Source organism: Salmo salar, chromosome ssa12 (genome assembly GCF_905237065.1).
Source record: "Salmo salar chromosome ssa12, Ssal_v3.1, whole genome shotgun sequence".
NCBI classification, from domain to species: domain Eukaryota; kingdom Metazoa; phylum Chordata; class Actinopteri; order Salmoniformes; family Salmonidae; genus Salmo; species Salmo salar.
This window is the reverse complement of record NC_059453.1, coordinates 86,110,694-86,130,732: the sequence shown is the minus strand read 5'-3', so window position 1 is coordinate 86,130,732 and position 20,039 is coordinate 86,110,694. Positions and strand designations below refer to the sequence as shown.

Below are 20,039 nucleotides of genomic sequence, written 5' to 3'. Positions count from 1 at the left end.
TTAATAGATTTTCTGGAAACTAGTTTGTCATCTAGCTGTCCAAATACTATTTTTGGTTAAAGACTCCCCAAAGACCAAACTCTTTCTTTATAATCTAATTTCAATTATTAGTACCCCAAGTTTTTCCTGAGCATGTGACCTGACCAGGAAAAAACGGTCAAATCACATCAAAGACTCTAGGCCTACAGGTCAGATTTTCCATCCAATCTGGGGTGGCAGGTAGCCTTGCGGTTAAGAGCAGTAACCAAAAGGTTGCTGGTTCAAATCCCCAGGAAGACTAGGTGAACAATCTGTCAACATGCCCTTGAGTAAGGCTCTATTCACTCTGGATAAGAGCGTCTGCTAAAATGTCAATCTTGTCAGATCATATGGAAAAACTCATGGCCCAAGTTATAAAGTGTAATTACACAAGCTGATCATTTCAGGAATAGCCCACTGTTTGGGCTATTACACAAGCTGATAATTTTCAGATTCCTCCCTACCCCACTCCCCATCAGACCAGCGTTCATGGGGAGAGCCAGACAGACCGCTGGCCCACTTCCCATTATTAGGAACGAGAAAGGAATGAATCACAGTGCAACTCCTCATTGAGAAATGACCAAATATAGGCATTTCATGGATGCAGAGGTTTAGGCCAGGCAGTCGAGATGTAAACTGACCTGTTGCTATCCCTCTCAACCCCAAGTGCACTGGCCAGAGAGAGCAATGCTTTTCCACTGCCTTGAACATGATGTCCTTAAAGGAGCCATCTCACAACTTCTCAAATGTTGTCAGAACTAGTAGCAGTGCTTGACTTGGACTGAAATAGGTGCCGGGTACTCCTTCGGGTTGCCGTTACTGTTTATATTTAGGCACTTTTGAGCTAATATTCTATAAGAGGTGCAGGAGCTCTAGCATTAGAAACATTGAGGTGCCGGTACTCCGCTCCAGTGAGCTCCCACCCAAGTCAATCACTGGTAGTAGACAGTCCTCTCTCTTTTGTTGGTTGTGTGAAGGACATGATCTTGTGGGAGAGAACTTGTAGAGTATACTGTACTGTACTCTCCAGCTAAAGTTCACATTCCATTTAGTCTTGTCCGCCAGCCATGTGTACAGAAATGGAAATCAGATTGACTTTACAGTATACACACAACAGCGCATTAGATCATTAGCTTTCTGTTCCCAAGGAACACTTCAGTGCTCTCTGTGTGTGTACACAAACATTTTATTAGGATCCATTTGACATTGTATACTCGGCATGGCACACAGAATGGTCCATTCGGTCACAAAGCTTCGATATCATTGCAGGTTACAGGGCTCTACCAAGACAACATATCTTATATAGATGCTGGACATTATTCCTGATTCTGTCAACCAAGCAATAGACAGACATAGCCTACTGAATACTTCTCAAGCAGAAGAAATTGTATTAAGATTAAAAAATGGGAATGTCCCCCTGAAAGGAAAATATTTTTTTAATAGATGTTTAACATTAAAACAAAATACAGTAAACGTATCCCTAGCATTTTCTTTGTATCAGTACTGTACTATCAAATAATGGACAGATATTACCTCATCCTGTATCTTATTATTAGACAATGTATTTTTACCTTTATTCTTTTTGTACTTCATTGCAAAGTTGTTAAAATAAAGTTTATTATATTACACTTTCAATTGCAAACATATCAGTACTTTTTATTAAAGGTATACAAGCTCTGTAAGTAAAGTTAGTGAAGTCTAATATGACAGAGAAACCACATTATGCATACAAATAGTCAATAGTCACTTTTAGAGCAGTGAGACACTCTGTACAACAACACATCCAATTATTATTATTTTTTAAAATGTATTATTATTTTGTATTCTATTTAACCAGGCAAGTCAGTTAAGAACACATTCTTATTTACAATGACAGAATACCCCAGCCAAACCCTCCCCTAACCCGGACGACGCTGGGCCACTTGTGCGCCGCCCTATGGGACTCCCGATCACAGCCGGTTGTGATACAGCCCAGGATCGAACCAGGGTCTGTAGTGACACCTCTAGCACTGAGATGCAGTGCCTTAGACCGCTGCACCACTCAGGAGCTAGTATTGCATAGCTCAACAAGGCTGCTCTGACATGTTAATAAAATAAACTGTTTTGACATCCTTAATCGTAAGACGCCCAGCCTAGAATATATTTGCATTGTTGTTGCTGTAAATAGTATTCTGTGATTTGTTCTCTTTGCTTTTGACAGTGTCGTTTTTTTTCTTCTGTTAGAATTATAATTTTTTGCACTTTAAGCAAAATGTATGAAAATAACTTTATACATAACGTTGTTATTACTAAAAGGGCGACCATACTTACATCCAAATAAGACTGAACTTCCTTACTGAATCGTTCAAAGAAGACTGGGATTATAGGTTGCTTTTTATGTGAAAACTTTGCCTGAGATGTCAGTCTTGAGATTTGGCAATGACACACATTACAAACCACCTTCTCTCCTCCCCCTGTGAATTTTCGAAGTCTAACCCCATTTTAATTCCCTGATAATATACCATGGAGAATCAGCAGTTTTGTCAAAATTCTATGTCACAAGCCACGAGGTGATTCCCTCCACAAATAAATAAACTGTCAAATTACAGTCCAATTTTTCAATGAATGTTAAAGTAGATTTGTATAGAATTTACAGAAAACTGTTTGACCTGCTTATCAGTTACCACGCCCACACATTATACTGTACACATCATGCCACATATGCTTGTCAACATACCATATGAACGACTTCATAATCTAGTGCAAATAACAGGCAAAGTATCAACACAGACAAAGGCAGACATATAGGACCTCAGGGCACGTCCTGCTGAAAAACTCGCTCCACAGGGTCCCTGCAGTCCAGTGTATAGCTTAAGGAGAGAACTCACGGCACAGTGGAAGCCGTGCATCCAATAGAAATCATCTGTTCATTCTCTGCTTGCCTGCCTTATCAACCTCGCAGCACAGTGGTCAGACTGTGTGTCTGTCTATGCATGGGATGTGTAGGAGTTTTGATCCACGTTCAAGACCACCTGTGTGGTTCCTATTTCTTCGGTTATGGTCTCGATTCCAGAGGACTACTGCAACAGCTTTGGTACCGCAACCTGTAGGAAGAGAGGGGATGGTGTATGGATAGGCATATAAATATATACATGTGTTACAACTCTTTCTGTCTATCAGCAATTGATCCTTTCCCCATCTTACCTTCTTCAGTTTCTTCATATTGGCATTCCTAATGGAGTCCAGCAGTTGGTCCCTGGAGTTAACACCGGTTTTGTTGGCCTTATCATCCATCTTCCTCTGTGATGCAGGCGTCAGGGAGTTGCGTAGGGAGTCTATGTCCAGCATGGGGGGTGGAGGTGGGGGTGGTCCTCCAGGAGGAGGGGGTGGAGGAGGTCCCACTCCTGGTCCTTTTTTAGGAGTCAACTTTGGCGAGGCCATTGGTGAGGGATGTGGGGAGGGTTTAGGGGAAGCCTTGGGGGAACCCCGGAGGAATCCTCCAGCAGTTTTGGGGACCTCTAGTGCCCCTTTCTTCTCACCATTGGCCTGGGCCAGCTTCTGCTCCTGTAGGCGCCGCTGTCGCTGCTTGTCCATGTTGCGGCTCAGGATGTTGGTCATGGTCATGCGTGGGCCGGCAAGCTCAAAGCCATAGCCCAGCTTCAGGAGGGTGGTGTTGTCTTTCAATATCTTGGTCATTTCCATTTCTGTCTTTCCCCCACAGATGTGCCTCTGGTTGTGGAAGCGCAGCTCGGTGAGTGTAGTGTTTTTCTGCAAGGCCTGGATCAGGGCCATTATACCCTTGGGGGTGAGAAGGTTTGAGTCCAGGTTGATGCTTGTGATAGACGTGTTGCTGCGCAAGGTGCCCGCGATGGCATAGGCCACGTGGTCGTCAGCACGGCAGTTGGCCAAGGCGAATGTCTTAATGTGGGTGTTTTTATTCAAGGCCTCTGCAAACTGGATGAGTGTTTTAGCCTTGATGACCTCAGAGTTGTTGACGTTGAGCTCGGTCATGGTGGGGTCGTTGCTGCGAACCTGCTCCATGAGGTCATCGAACATGCTGGAGTCCTCGTCTTCTTCCTCCTCTACTTTGGGATTGCTAGGTGTGCTCTTGTTCGCCACAGAGTTCCCACGTTGTTCATCACCCTTGATGGATTTTAGTCCTTCATTCAAATCTTTTCCCTGTTTCTCTTCTGTTTCCTTATCTGTGATACTCCTATCTTTCGCTTTCATACTGTCCTTGCGTTTTAACACCATGTCTTTCTCATTATCCTTACCATCTTCTTTCACTTTCACCTTAGGATCTTCCTTCTCCACTTGCTTCTCACTTCCGCTCTCCTCCTCTTTTGGCAACTTTTGACGCTCAAGTTTCAAGTCAAACTTGTCTTTATTGGGCTTGTCCTTCTCTTCCACTCTGGCTTTCTTATCTTCTGGTTTACTCTCTTCAACGTGACTTTGCTTTTCCACCAACTTTGACACAAGTCCCCTTGTCTTGTTTTCACCTCTTTTCCTACTCTCCTCCTTTCTTTCTTTCTCCTTGATCTCCTCTTTTTCCTTTTTCTCCTGTAACTTCGAGATCATTTCTTTTGTCTTATTACTGGTGCTCAATCTATTGTCTCTTTTCTCCTTAAGCTTGCTATCCTCAATTTTCTCTCTTTCTTTGGCATCCTCTTTCTCTACAATGTCCCTACTCTCCCCTCTCCCGAATCTGTCTCTAGTTGTATCTTTCACGTCAGCGTCGCTACTCTCAACTCTTTTGAAGCTTTCTCTAGTGGTCTCTTTCACGTCTTTTTGTTTGCTCTCCTCTCTCCTGTATCTACTAGACAGGCTGGCTCTGTCCTCTTTAGTACAGTCCGGACCTTTGTTATTTCTCTCCACCATCTTGTTCTCTCGTTCAGTGGAGATACTTGATTGCCTCCTGATCCCTCCTCCTTCCTTCCCCTCCTGACTCAGGCCCATCTTCCTCAGGTACTCTTGTTTCCGGCTCTCCTTCTTGGGTTCTCCCTGCAGGAGAAGAAACATTACATAGGGATGTTTCCACAATGAAATTAATCTGAACAGTATACTGTACACATTGACAAGACTTTCAAGAATCCACACAACAATCCAAACAGTAATATACTGAACAAAAATATAAACACATCATTAAAATGTTGGTCCCATGTTTCATGAGCAGAAATAAAATATCCCAGAAATGTTCCATACGCACAAAAAGATTATTTCTCCCACACTTGGAGAACAAATTTGTTTACATCCCTGTTAGTGAGCATTTCTTCTTGCCAAGATAATCCATCCACCGGAAAGATGTGGCATATCAAGAAGCTGATTAAACAGCATGATCATTACACAGGTGCACCTTGTGCTGGTGCCAATAAAAGGCCACTAAAAATGTGCAGTTTTGTCACACAACACAATGCCACAGATGTCTTAAGTTTTGAGGGAGAGTGCAATTGGCATGTTGACTGCAGGAATGTCCACCAGAGCTGTCGCCAAATAATTTAATGTTCATTTCTCTACCATAAGCTGCCTCCAACGTCGTTTTAGTGGAATTGGCAGTACATCCAACTGGCCTCATAACCGCAGACCACGTGTATGGCGTCGTGTGGGCGAGTGGTTTGCTGATGTCAACATTGTGAACAGAGTGCCCCATGGTGGCGGTGGGTTATGGTATGGGCAGGCATAAGCTACGGACAATGAATACAATTGCATTTTATCAATGGTCTTGAGGCACTGCCCCATGTTGCAAGGATCTGTACACAATTCCTGGAAGCTGAAAATATCCCAGTTCTTCCATGGCCTGCGTACAAACCAGACATGTCACTCATTGAGCATGTTTGGGATGCTCTGGATTGACGTGTGCGACAGCGGGTTCCTGTTCCTGGGAATATCCAACAACTTTGCACAGCCATTGAAGAGTGGGACAACATTCTACAGGCCACAATTAACAGCCTGATCAACTCTATGCGAAGGAGATGTCGCATTGCATGAGGCAAATGGTGGTCACACCGGATACTGACTGGTTTTCTGATCTACGCCCCTACCTTCTTTTTAAAGGTATCTGTGACCAACAGATGCATATCTGTATACCCAGTCATGTGAAATCCATAGATTAGGGCCTAATGATTTTATTTCAATTGACCGATTTCCTGCTATGAACTATAACTCAGTACATTTTTCTTAATTGTTTCTACGGTATCATCCAATTCGAATCAAGATATTGTGTTTCATGTGTGTTTAATTTGCCAATGTGCCTTGCCTGTTATGGTCATCCCCGCATGGCCACCATTCTATGATGTCAACCAGCAACAGCCCTATTAAGATGATTAATCACAGGCCTGTCCTCCAGCTCCAGCTCCAAATCCAAATCAGTCTGTATCCTTGATTATGTAACCCTGTAAGCCTTTGTTTACCAATGATTTACACAAAAACATGCATTTGCTCATTCATGTTCTCTAGAAATATTAATATTAAATATTAAAACGAGTCTTGGTAATACCAGTCTAGTTTTATTTCAAGGCTATTTATGAAGAATAACATATTGGCTCCCTGAGAGCACAGTATGACATAAACTATGATATAATCCCACAGCATGTAAAGTAAACTTGACATTATATACCATGTGTTTACAGTGTGCATGGGGGAGCCTTTTTATAGTGCAGAATACATTTGCAGAGCAGCTAAGTGTTTGATTTGTGAGCCTTGCTCCATCTGTTTTGCTGTGCAAGGCTGCGGCCCTGGCAGATGTGTCCTTAAAAGGCGGTAAGGAACAATCAACCAAGGAATTCTATCAGGCCGGGATTAAGAAGCTCCACAGAGCCCAGGCTCAATCATCTGAAGTGCCCATTTTTTATACACTTCCAACCTCATGGCTCGGTTTCCCCCTACCTGGTAGGGGAAACATTAAAGCTGTCAGCTACAAAAACAACAAATATTTGACCTATAAACTACAAAGCTACTACAATCTGACATCTCTGTATCTTTAAGCATTTCCTCTGTTTACCAAAAGAGACTTGAGCGAAGAATGTGAAAGCCTCTGAGGGGTATACAATAATGTTTTTTCTGGCATTAGAACTAGCAGCAGTGGAGGATGATTTATGTGGAGCATGAGCTGCTGGAATCTTTTCCAAGGTCCCGTTGGCAGGGGAGTAAATGTCAGAAGTATCATCAAAATACCTGTTCAAGAAACACTAACCTAAATGAACTATTAGACATTTGTGAATTGTAATTTGTTTCTCTGGCTTCCAACAGCCAGTCCTATTAACCAAAATGTGTTTTATTATAGTATTATAGTATAACAGTTACGTGAAACGGGTGGAGCTGATGTGAGGGGGTTGAAAGTAGTCTCGATCTGAAAGGATGTGATCAACTTCCACCACTATCAGTTTTGTCAACATCGCTGAGATTCAACAGATTTATCAGTTAAGGGATAAACCAGGTAGATAAACATAGGATAAACACCTAAAGTGACAGATTGTGTCAGTAAAGCATCTCAGAAGGCAGACGTTAGACCATCTCAGTCTCACACATAATAAACATTAACTGTGGGGGTTCCACTGACTTGATGTTCAGTTATCATACCTCAATAGACTGTTCCCTTTGGCTGAGCTTCCCTGGACGCTCTCGGCTGTCCAGCTTAGCATCCCGGTCCCGGACAGCGTTAGTGGCAGGCTGTTCTATGACTATTCCCTCGTTGGGATCCAGGTCCGGGATCACCAACACCTCCTTCTCCAACTCCTCCATCTCCTCAGGGGACAGGTTGGACAGCAGGTTGTCCAGATCAGGGTCCTCGCTCACCTGCCGGCCCGTTCGCGTCAGTCCCCTAACCTTCCTCCTGGACATGGTTACCTCTGGCTGGAGAACACTCAAAGAAAATACCCTCGGAGCAGAACAGATGTAAAGGGTTTGTAGCCTACGAGTTGTATGGTATCTCCTTTAGAATATTGTTCTTTCCTAGTGTAGGAGCTTGCAGAATATCCCCATGGGCCGAAGGTGGTGTCTCTCTCACTGAGACGCCACCAGAGGCATCAATTCTGGTGCTAAGAGGGAGGACTAGAGACTCAGCTTGCAGTCAGGTACCAGTATGGAGTGTTAGCCTATGATGAAAGTTGGTGTGTGAGGCTGGGACATTCTTTGAAATCCTGTGAAACTGCATGTCCATATTTAGTGTAGGGTACATAGTCCTTTAAAGGCAAAGGGAAGGGCGGTGGTTTACAGAAATGCCAAAGCATAGTATAACACAGAGCTACTTCCTCTTTCATGATTACAGCATTACTTCAAGAGGGTTCTGTGTTTAATCAACACAGACTTCATGAAAACAAACTTGTAAAGTTGAATTTGTATTATGCGATGTGTCCATGCTATTGAGGTGTTTTATTACATAGTTTCATGAGATAACTAATAACGAGCTAATGACTAGAAAAACACATATGAAACATTGTTCCAACACGAAAAGTCTAACACTGTGCTGAAATACTGTACATTCAAAAATCGCATTTTGAACTAAAAGAAGAGGGATATTTCACTTGGTGGAAAAGTAACAAATTGAGGACATCTACTGGTCACAATAGTACACTACCATCATTATCATGACCCCTTTCATACATTCAGTGATAGATTGACTTAACATCAGTGGCAACCCGTAATTCAGGGCGGGGCTGCCCACCTTTTTATCTTAAAGAAAAACAAATATCATTTGTGGCCTGTTTGGAATGTTATTTTGGCATTAATACGTGTCACATATCAGTTTGCAAACAGTGTAAAAAGATAATAAATAATCATTGACATAATAAAGCTTGAGTAAGGCAGCTCCAAAATGCAGGTGTTTCAGCCTAGCTCAGTGCTTTCTGCGGTGGTGGGGCAACCAGCGGAAAATACGGAGCATAAGGGTTGGTAATGTTCTCTAGTTGCACCGTGATTGGCTCAGTGTTCGTCACTCATGGGGATACTACGTCACCGCCCAATCTAAGGGTTGAGCTCAAAAATTCAAGCCCCTTGGATGCTGCCATATAGTTTATTAGAAGTGCACATCCAAGAAGGCTCAAGGTCATTGGCCACAGATACAAGGACGTAAAATGACATTATATCTACAGTAGCTTTGATTTGACTGATCATGTCAACATCATAGTTTCAAAATCTTAGCTAGCAGTCATCATAAATCAAGTCGACAATCTACTGGCAAATCATTTTTAATCGTTGTCATATGAAGAGAAATAACTAATTGAAAATATACATAAAACATATTGGTGCTCATCGGCCATTGGACATTAACATTACACAACAAGTTGGAAATCACAAATTCAACAATGAGTGGTTTGGAAGGAATCAGTGGCTAACTGCAAGCATTGCAAAGCAATCACTAGCCTGCTATTCAGTGGAGTGGGTGTGTGGTCTCAAGTCTGGGTTTAAGGGTCTCTTTTCCAAGCTTAAAAGGATAAACATTCAATATTGGCCATGCTGTCAATCCAGCATGAATTCTGCCGCACTCAAAACAACTCGAAACTCGGAACAAGGAAATCTGAGTTCAGGACAACTGGGAACTCTGGGGAAAAAACGAGCTCCGACTGGGAAAATACATTTTGAACAGTCATCCAACTCGGAATTGTAAGTCAGGAACTCAGGCCTCTTTCTAGAGCTCCGACCTGAAGATCACTGAATTCATCATGATTCGACCCTGATTTTTTTCCAAGTTACCAGTTGTCTTGAAAGCACCATAAATACAGAGAATGCCAGACTTTGATGACAAAATTTGCCCACGAAGGACCGTCGTGCTACCTTCCTGTTCAACTGAGCACAGCACAAGGTGAGTCCAAAAATATATTGTATGCTGCTGATGATGTAATATGCCAAATGATGTAATATGTAATTACTCCGCTGATAGCCAGGTATAGCATTGGTAAGGTATCCGGACTGTTGTTGGGACAGCTTTATTGGCTCCTGAGTGGCACAGCGATCTAAGGCACTGCATCTCAGTGCAAGAGGTGACCCTACAGTTGCTGGTTCAAATCCAGGTGGAATCACATCTGGCCGTGATTGGGAGTTCCGTAGGGTGGCGTACAATTGGCCCAGCGTCGTCCGGGTTTGGCTGAGGTAGGCTGTCATTGTAAATAAGAATTTGTTCTTAACTGACTTGCTTAGTTAAATAAAATCAAAAAAAAAAAGATTTATTTTTTAAATGTAGGCCCTAACAGTTCGTGGTCACCGTTATAGTGCAATTAATGTATTGTTGAGCGTTGTGGCTTTGCTGGCATGCATACATTTTTTATATATTTTTTTACTAATTATTTGCCCTACCAAGATTTATATTCTAAAATCGCCCCTGCTTAACATATTTACTTTTCTGCCTTCCAATCAGAAACCGCCTTGATGGCGTCATCAACAAAACCTTCTAGTAAACTAAAGTTTTACACAATGAAGGTAATGATATCATTGATTGCAAGGCAATGAATAAAAAATGTTATTTTTTTAACTATGAGTATTTGAAATGCAATTAAAGACAGCTATTACAGCATTTTACATTCTAAAGTTATAATTTATGTTATTAGAAAAAACAGCACTTATTATATATTACAACATCCATTAAACAACCAACAAGTAATATCTGGTAACCGTTCTACTAGTAACAGATTTGATTTACACGCTGGTAAAAATGTTAAATGTACACAATAAAATAAGTGCATTCATTAAGCAAACCCATCAGCAAACCCAGTATAAAGTCAAGTATGTATTGTGGTGTGCATATTACTTTACATGTTGACAATAAATACCAAAGTAATCAAGTCATTCAAATTGTGACCTAGTAACAATAGTGGTTATAAATAATAGTATGTCATTGTTTTACATTGACACATAAACAGTAGCTGAATCACTAGATATTTTGCATAATTGTTCCACCTTTTTCATGCCAAGATTCTCAGTGTGCTTTGAAACAACTCGTGTTTTCAATGGAAAAATGTATCAAGAATCTCAGTGATGGTAAAATAGAATGTCACCTTATCCAACACATTTGACCTGGATGAGCCATTCACCTGCTGGTAATAATGTCCTACACGTCATGTCCTACTGTGCAGCTCTAACATCACACAAGGTGCACAACGATGGCTCAGAGAGAAATGTAATAACCAGAAATATAACCTGTAAAACAAATGCTCAAACCATTTAATGGTACAATGTTTTTAAAAGTTGCGATAGTATGTTAAAACGATCATTATTTGTTCATATGTAAACCTTCAAACATAAAATATATTTTACAAAATACGTATTGAAATTGTTTATCTTGAATTCACGATGACATAAGGCTCAGATTTGTTATTTAAGTTATTAAATATACATTGACCTGATATATTACAGGAAAAACATTTACACAGATGCCACTAATAAATAAACTTTCTGACAACTGATTACAATGACACCTTGGGACGTAGCAGAACCTGGATAACTGACTCTCTAATATGAATAGAGTTAATGATATTCTATTTGGAAAGACAAGCTAAGCGTGAGAGGGCAAAGAAATCCCCACAGAATGTGAACCTGCAGTAAGAGCTGGCTAAAGGGATCCGATAGAGCGAGAGGAGCAATCAACTCTGAGCATTCTGACTTTTATTCAACATACGACTCTACAATCAGCTCCCACACACAGTGTTATCTGCAGGCAGGTATGACCTCATGTTGGCTTTAATCTGGTAGTGGCCAGACTGTGAAAATAGATGTTGACCATTGCTCAAGTCAAACGTCTTCAACAGAGAATGAATGTCAAACAAACGGTAGTGTGTGACTTTATAGAATGGGTTACCCTAATTGTGATGGATGGATGTGAGAGTGAGTGCATGGATGCAGGATGGTTACTTCACTTGGTGTGACATTGTCCAGACTGTCAGTAGGAATCAAGTTCAGTGTCAGGACTGACAGGAAAACCCAACTCAACACATGCTCTGTTCCATTGAAGGATGTAGTAAATAAAGGAAAGTGCCTCTGGTTATCTTTCACTGGACAACCACTAGGAGAGCCGAGTTGTCTCGTGGTCGCCTTCTCTTTCTGACGCAGTCCTTCCTTTGTCTTTCTCCTCTCATCTCCCACCATGTACATGTTATCATCCCATCAGTGACTGGGGTGGGGGGTGTACTGGGGTGGGGAGTAAGGAGGGGGTGCTGTAACACACAACAGTAAAAAGGTCAATTATTATTTATAAACTGGGTGGTTCGAGCCCTGAATTCTGATTGGCTGATAGCCGTGGTATATCAGACGATTTAAAAATAAAAAATAAATATACCACAAGTATGACAAAACATGTATTTTTACTGCTCTGACTACATTGGTAAACAGTTTATAATAGCAATAAGTCAGCTCTGGGGTTTGTGATATATGGCCAATAAACCACGGCTAAGGGCTGTGTCCTTAGCTGTGGTTGTGTCGTGCCTAAGAAGAGCCCTTAGCCGTGGTATATTGGCCATATACCACACCCCCTCAGGCCTTATTGGTTAAATAAAATACAATATCTGGCTCTAGATCTTTATGAATACAACCCATATCAATATTAGCCTCATGATTTTGCGTAAACTTCAGACATTGATATTGCATTAGTCTAAAAATCAATCAACCAATCAAAAATTATGTCAGTCAGTATTAATAACAGAGTGTGGTTGTCCTCTTACCTCCCTGAGGGTAGCCAGGGTCTGCCATGGGGTACGGGGTGTACGGCCCGGGGTACATCATGGGGTACGGCTGTGGCATGCCAGGGTACTGAGGTGCCATTGGGTAACCAGAGTGTGGATAATCAGGATGTCCCATCACCAGCGGCTTGCCGTAAGCGTCATACATGGGCTCCACGGGGTAGGGGGCCATAGGGATGTGCTGGGCTGAGGTTGAAGCATAAAGGTTGTAGTGAGCTTCCTTATCAGTGAGTCAATATGGAAATACAGTACACTGGGATCTCACTAATTCAATGAATCCCCACCCCCATTTTCACTTTTTCTCAAATCCTTTTCACATAACTACGCCTGACATTATAATTACACCCACCCCCAACTGCAACTCCACACCCAACTGCAACTCCACTGCAACTCCACCCCCAACTGCAACTCCACACCCAATTGCAACTCCACACCCAACTGCAACTCCACACCCAACTGCAACTGCAACTCCACTGCAACTCCACACCCAACTGCAACTGCAACTCCACTGCAACTCCACACCCAACTGCAACTGCAACTCCACTGCAACTCCACACCCAACTGCAACTCCACACCCAATTGCAACTCCACACCCAACTGCAACTCCACACCCAACTGCAACTCCACACCCACACTGCAACTCCACACCCACACTGCAACTCCACACCCAACTGCAACTCCACACCCACACCCAACTGCAACTCCACACCCACACCCAACTGCAACTCCACACCCACACTGCAACTCCACACCCACACTGCAACTCCACACCCACACTGCAACTCCACACCCAACTGCAACTCCACACCCAACTGCAACTCCACACCCACACCCAACTGCAACTCCACACCCAACTGCAACTCCACACCCAACTGCAACTCCACACCCAACTGCAACTCCACACACACCCAACTGCAATATACTATATACAGTACTTCATCACATCAACACATTGTGCTAATATCAACCCAACATGTTACCATCATAGTGCGTCCTGCCACGCTGCTGTCGCTGCTGGTAGAGGTAACAGCAGGAGCACATGAAGCAGCTCACCATGGTAGCAATGATAGCCACGAAGAGCAGGATGGACGAAGCCATGCCGGCGATGGTGGTAGGGCTAGGAGAGGGAGGGAGGGATGGATGGGAAGACGTTTGATTCTTTCTAAAAACACTCAGAGTAATAGCAAGAAATGTTTTACCTCATTCTAACATTAAGTAGAGAAGTATCAGTGTTCCAACTACCAACTGTCTTCCTCCAGAGGAACTCTGTGAGCCCAAAGTTTCAGGGTTTATGAACAGCTTTGAAGTCCCATCTCTGCCACAGCTCAGCTATTCACAAATCTTCTCAGAGTATCGGATTTGCCTTTTAGATCATAATAAATGAAGGTATATGGACAGTGGGGACCTAATCCTAGTTTCTATGCATTTCTGTGGGTTGCTGTGAGTTTATATGAGTTGCTATGAGTTTATATGGTTTGAGGGGAGTAATGTAGAGTCAATTAGCAAAATATAACTAACACGCAACAGCTAGAAAAATAACATCTGAACGGAGTCAGTCACACACACACACCTGAACTGGAAGAGCATGCAGCGCTTCTGCTCCCTCTCAGTGATCCTCTTGAGGCCATCCAAGCAACAGTAGCGCTTGTGGCAGTTCCCACAACAGAAGGTCATGAGGGGACAGGGGACCCCGTTGTGCCAAGTGCCATTTTTATCCACGTACCACAAGCAGTCATCAATGGCACCCACTGCAGAGACAGACAGACACACTTAGAAGGGTGGGCTTACAGAGGCAATAGAAAGCTGATTACACTCGCCCTGAGACCACTCAGGGGTGTTAATAGATTTAGTTAGACACCAAACAGCCCATCTTCTACATCTCACCGAATAACTACTGTGTAATTACACTTGAAATAGAAGGTTGGAGAATGACACAGTAAAAATGTTCAGAGGTTCTGCATATAGGTCCCTCCAAACCCATATTAATAAATTCCTCCTTCATTAATGTAATTTCCTTCTGGCCCAAGGGACTACAGATTAATCTCTTTGAGCCCATGTCATATGAAACCATGTGAATTGAATTAAGTCAATCCACTTTTAGTGCAATATACTGTATATATAATGTCATTTATGTATATATAATGTCAAATTATTAATGACACACCAGGTACCACCCCAAAGCCGTAAACACTGGCACCCTCATAGATATCATCCTAACCAACTTGCCCTCTAAATACACCTCTGCTGTTTTCAACCAGGATCTCAGCGATCACTGCCTCATTGCCTGCATCCGTAATGGGTCTACGGTCAAACGACCTCCACTCATCACTGTCAAACACTCCCTGAAACACTTCAGTGAGCAGGCCTTTCTAATCGACCTGGCCCTGGTATCCTGGAAGGATATTGACCTCATCCCGTCAGTAGAGGATGCCTGGTTATTTTTTTTAAATGCCTTCCTCACCATCTTAAATAAGCATGCCCCATTCAAGAAATTTAGAACCAGGAACAGATATAGCCCTTGGTTCTCTCCAGACCTGACTGCCCTTAACCAACACAAAAACATCCTATGGCATTCTGCATTAGCATCAAACAGCCCCCGTGATATGCAACTTTTCAGGGAAGTTAGAAACCAATATACACAGGCAGTTAGAAAAGCCAAGGCTAGCTTTTCCAAGCAGAAATTTGCTTCCTGCAACACAAATTCAAAAAAGTTCTGGGACATTGTAAAGTCCATGGAGAATAAGAACACCTCCTCCCAACTGCCCACTGCACTGAGGATAGGAAACTCTGTCACCTCCGATAAATCCACTATAATTGAGAATTTCAATAAGCATTTTTCTACGGCTGGCCATGCTTTCCACCTGGCTACCCCTACTGCAGTCAACAACACTGCACCCCCCACAGCTACTCGCCGAAGCCTTCCCCATTTCTCCTTCTCCCAAATCCATTCAGCTGATGTTCTGAAAGAGCTGCAAAATCTGGACCCCTACAAATCAGCCGGGCTAGACAATCTGGACCCTTTCTTTCTAAAATGATCTGCCGAAATTATTGCAACCCCTATTACTAGCCTGTTCAACCTCTCTTTCGTGTCGTCTGAGATTCCCATAGATTGGAAAGCAGCTGCTGTCATCCCCCTCTTCAAAGGAGGGGACCTCTTGACCCAAATTGCTATAGACCTATATCCATCCTACCCTGACTTTCTAAGGTCTTCGAAAGCCAAGTCAACAAACAGATTACCGACCATTTCGAATCCCACCGCACCTTCTCCGCTATGCAATCTGGTTTCAGAGCTGGTCATGGGTGCACCTCAGCCACGCTCAAGGTCCTAAACGATATCATAACCGCCATCGATAAGAAACAATACTGTGCTGCCGTTTTCATTGACCTGGCCAAAGCTTTCGACTCTGTCAATCACCACATCCTAATCGGCAGACTCAATAGCCTTGGTTTCTCTAATGATTGCATCGCCTGGTTCACCAACTACTTCTCTGATAGAGCTCAGTGTGTCAAATCGGAGGGCCTGTTGTCCGGACCTCTGGCAGTCTCTATGGGGGTGCCACAGGGTTCAATTCTTGGGCCAACTCTTTTCTCTGTATACATCAATGATGTCGCTCTTGCTGCTGGTGAGTCTCTGATCCACCTCTACGCAGACGACACCATTCTGTATACTTCTGGCCCTTCTTTGGACACTGTGTTAACAACCCTCCAGATGAGCTTCAATGCCATACAACTCTCCTTCCGTGGCCTCCAACTGCTCCTAAATACAAGTAAAACTAAATGCATGCTCTTCAACCGATCGCTGCCTGCACCTGCCCGCCTGTCCTGCATCACTACTCTGGATGGTTCTGACTTAGAATATGTGGACAACTACAAATACCTAGGTGTCTGGTTAGACTGTAAACTCTCCTTCCAGACTCACATCTCCAATCCAAAGTTAAATCAAGAATTGGCTTCCTATTTCGCAACAAAGCATCCTTCACTCATGCTGCCAAACATACGCTCGTAAAACTGACCATCCTACCAATCCTCGACTTTGGCGATGTCATTTACAAAATAGCCTCCAATACCCTACTCAACAAACTGGATGCAGTCTATCACAGTGCCATCCGTTTTGTCACCAAAGCCCCATATACTGCCCACCACTGCGACCTGTACGCTCTCGTTGGCTAGCCATTGCTTCATAATCGTCGCCAAACCCACTGGCTCCAGGTCATCTACAAGACCTTGCTAGGTAAAGTCCCCCCTTATCTCCGCTCACTGGTCCCCATAGCAGCACCCACCTGTAGCACAAGCTCCAGCAGGTATATCTCCCTGGTCACCCCCAAAGCCAATTCCTCCTTTGGCCGTCTCTCTTTCCAGTTCTCTGCTGCCAATGACTGGAACGAACTACAAAAATCTCTGAAACTGGAAACACTTATCTCCCTCACTAGCTTTAAGCACCAGCTGTCAGAGCAGCTCACAGATTACTGGACCTGTACATAGCCCATCTATAATTTAGCCCAAACAACTACCTCTTCCCCTACTGTATTTATTTATTTTATTTTGCTCCTTTGCACCCCATTATCTCTATTTCTACTTTGCACTTTCTTCTACTACAAATTTACCATTCCAGTGTTTTACTTGCTATATTGTATTTACTCTGCCACCATGAACTTTTTTGCCTTTACCTCCCTTATCTCACCTCATTTGCTCACATTGTACATACTTATTTTTCTACTGTATTATTGACTGTATATTTGTTTTACTCCATGTGTGACTCTGTGTTGTTGTATGTTGTCGAACTGCTTTACTTTATCTTGGCCAGGTCGCAATTGTAAATGAGAACTTGTTCTCAACTTGCCTACCTGGTTAAATAAAGGTGAAATAAATCAAATAAATAAAAATAAAATGTATTAAATAGTTAATTGATTGATCAGTTGATTTCATCCAATCAAATTAAAATTAGATGTGTTCCCCTGATAATTTCTGCCAATGATGTATTGTTGACACCAATGGGTTCTAATATTGTTTGATTTACAGATTATTTTGTGATTCATAAATTTCACATAAATAATTTTCAATAAACAGGTAAGTCTATTAGAGATAAAATTACGAAATTAAATAACACATAACGTTAGGCCTTTAACAGAATAACAGTTGTCTTCGTAGGCTAGGGAATATTTGGCTATCGTGCGTTTCATATTTGAGACCACCATATCTTGATAGCAATTCTTAAATACAAAAATCCACATTCATTTAATAAAAAAAATCAAAAGGTCGATAATAAATATTAGTAAAACAGGCGGAAAACAAAAAATGCTTTAATACTGTCTGGACCATAGAAATAGAATGAATGTATATTATTTCTATGTTTGGACACCCCTTGGAACGTTCAGACATCATCTGGATCCATTTTAGCCCTAGGTGTCGAGTGGATTCGACCGCTACAATGTATGGATGGATACATTTTACACATGTTTCAAGAATGTATCAAGAAATGTAGCCTAGTGCGGCCTGTTAGAAAAACCAAGCAGCATTGTCAATACTTACCCTGCCAGGCGGAGAGAAGGACGGTGATCACCAGCAGAGCCATTGCGATAAGGGACATCTTGCCCACTGTAAACATACTATGCAAAATGGTTCAACTGCTGATTTTTCCGGAAACCAATGGCAGATTTAACAGCTATTTCGCTCCATACGCCACTTTAAATAACAATCTCTATAATAATGCTCTAGTTACGGAATTATATGACACTCGGGAATGAGGTGAATTATCAACAAAATCTGGGTAGAATAACATCGCATGTGACGCTGTTCACCCAGTGAGACCCAATGGGATTCTTTAGCGCCACCCTGGCCTCCGTTGGAAGGAATATATTGCACATTATTCCATTTGACATTTTTTTTAAGATAACAGACAGAATAACATCCTACAGCACACATGCGTTTAGTGACAGCTGAGCTGACTGTTATTTTCAGTCTGTACCCTGTATAAAAATGCGTCAATTACCCCAAGCCAGTAGTTTACAAAACAACATGTGTATTTCCAATACAATGGTTATTCTACATTTCCTATTAATTTATATAATTACTCGTGTATTTTTCAAGTGATTCAGTTTTTGCATTTTTCTACTTTTCAAAATATGAATAGAAGTTGCAATCATAAAAAAATTATGCCAATAAAAGTCCTGCATTTGCCATTCTCTTGCACAAAAACCCAATTTACAAGCAGGATAATCTAAGAACCACAAGAAATGTGACTTATGTAATGCATGGCAGCTTTATGTACTTTCAATTTACATTTGAGAAGAGGCACTGTGTGACTGCCAACACTTATGAAAGCACATCAATTTGTAAAAGAAGCACTCACCAAATTCTTCCTGAAAGAGATTGCAATGTAGTGTCAAATGAGTCAAAGCCCTAAAGGAAATGTCAACCAAACCAACAGAAATCCAGTGGTGTAAAGTACTAAAGTAAAAATACTTTAATGTACTACTTAAGTCGTTTTTTGGGGTATCTGTACTTTACTATTTATATTTTTGACCATTTTTACTCCACTACATTCCTAAAGTAAAGAATGTAATTTTTACTCCATACATTTTACCTGACACCCAAAAGTACTTAGCAGGACAGGAAAATTGTCCAATTCACTCAGTTATCAAGACAACACATCGTCATCCCTTTTGCCTCTGATCTGGCGGACTCACTAAACACAAATGCATCTTTTGTAAATTATGTCTGAGTGTTGGAGTGTGCCCCTGGCTATCCAGAAATGAAAAAAAATGAATAAAAAAATTAACTCAGCAAAAAAAGAAAAGTTCCTGTTTCAGGATCCTGTCTTTCAAAGACAATTCGTGAAAATCCAAATAACTTCACAGATCTTCATTGTAAAGTTTCTAAACACTGTTTCCCATGCTTGTTCAATGAACCATAAACAATTAATGAACATGCACCTCTGTGGAACGGTCGTTAAGACTCTAATAGCTTACAGACGGTAGGTAATTAAGGTCACAGTTATGAAAACTTAGGACACTAAAGAGGCCTTCTACTGACTCTGAAAAACACCAAAAGAAAGATGCCCAGGGTCCCTGCTCATCTGCATGAACGTGCCTTAGGCATGCTGCAAGGAGGCATGAGGACTGCAGATGTGGCCAGGGCAATAAATTGCAATGTCCGTACTGTGAGACGCCTAAGACAGCACTACAGGGAGACAGGACGGACAGCTGATCGTCCTCGCAGTGGCAGACCACGTGTAACAACATCTGCACAGGATCGGTACATCCGAACATCACACCTGCGGGACAGGTACAGGATGGCAACAACAACTGCCCGAGTTACACCAGGAACGCACAAACCCTCCATCAGTGCTCAGAATGTCCGCAATAGGCTGATAGAGGGTGG

At 42.2% G+C, this 20,039-nt stretch overlaps 2 protein-coding genes across 2 annotated transcripts; both read right to left on the bottom strand.

Annotated features, from left to right (window-relative positions):
- Positions 1–1,186: 1,186 nt before the first annotated feature.
- On the bottom strand, positions 1,187–8,103 carry LOC106566054 (leiomodin-1). The gene is made up of 3 exons (XM_014133865.2): positions 7,573–8,103; positions 3,202–4,998; positions 1,187–3,101 (listed from the first exon to the last, which is right to left on the bottom strand). The coding sequence occupies exons 1-3, from the start codon at positions 7,831–7,833 to the stop codon at positions 3,075–3,077; spliced, it is 2,085 nt and encodes a 694-aa protein (XP_013989340.1). The 5' UTR covers positions 7,834–8,103; the 3' UTR covers positions 1,187–3,074.
- Positions 8,104–9,163: 1,060 nt separating this feature from the next.
- LOC106566055 (protein shisa-4) lies at positions 9,164–18,462 on the bottom strand. Its single transcript, XM_014133866.2, has 5 exons — positions 18,189–18,462; positions 14,230–14,407; positions 13,640–13,776; positions 12,642–12,845; positions 9,164–12,137 (listed from the first exon to the last, which is right to left on the bottom strand). The coding sequence occupies exons 1-5, from the start codon at positions 18,262–18,264 to the stop codon at positions 12,088–12,090; spliced, it is 645 nt and encodes a 214-aa protein (XP_013989341.1). The 5' UTR covers positions 18,265–18,462; the 3' UTR covers positions 9,164–12,087.
- Positions 18,463–20,039: the final 1,577 nt, after the last annotated feature.

What these genes read in the sequence shown, in the direction of transcription:
- LOC106566054 (XM_014133865.2), bottom strand. Translation starts at nt 7,833, where the DNA reads ATGTCCAGGAGGAAGGTTAGGGGACTGACGCGAACGGGCCGGCAGGTG. An exon ending in AAAGGGAACAGTCTATTGAG is followed by an intron (nt 4,999 to 7,572) that starts GTATGATAACTG and finishes CTTCTCCTGCAG; the next exon opens with GGAGAACCCAAGAAGGAGAG. An exon ending in ATATGAAGAAACTGAAGAAG is followed by an intron (nt 3,102 to 3,201) that starts GTAAGATGGGGA and finishes CTCTTCCTACAG; the next exon opens with GTTGCGGTACCAAAGCTGTT.
- LOC106566055 (XM_014133866.2), bottom strand. Translation starts at nt 18,264, where the DNA reads ATGTTTACAGTGGGCAAGATGTCCCTTATCGCAATGGCTCTGCTGGTG. An exon ending in CCTTCTCTCCGCCTGGCAGG is followed by an intron (nt 14,408 to 18,188) that starts GTAAGTATTGAC and finishes CTGTCTCTGCAG; the next exon opens with TGGGTGCCATTGATGACTGC. An exon ending in CCCTGGCTACCCTCAGGGAG is followed by an intron (nt 12,138 to 12,641) that starts GTAAGAGGACAA and finishes TGTGTGTTACAG; the next exon opens with CACCCCCTCCTTACTCCCCA.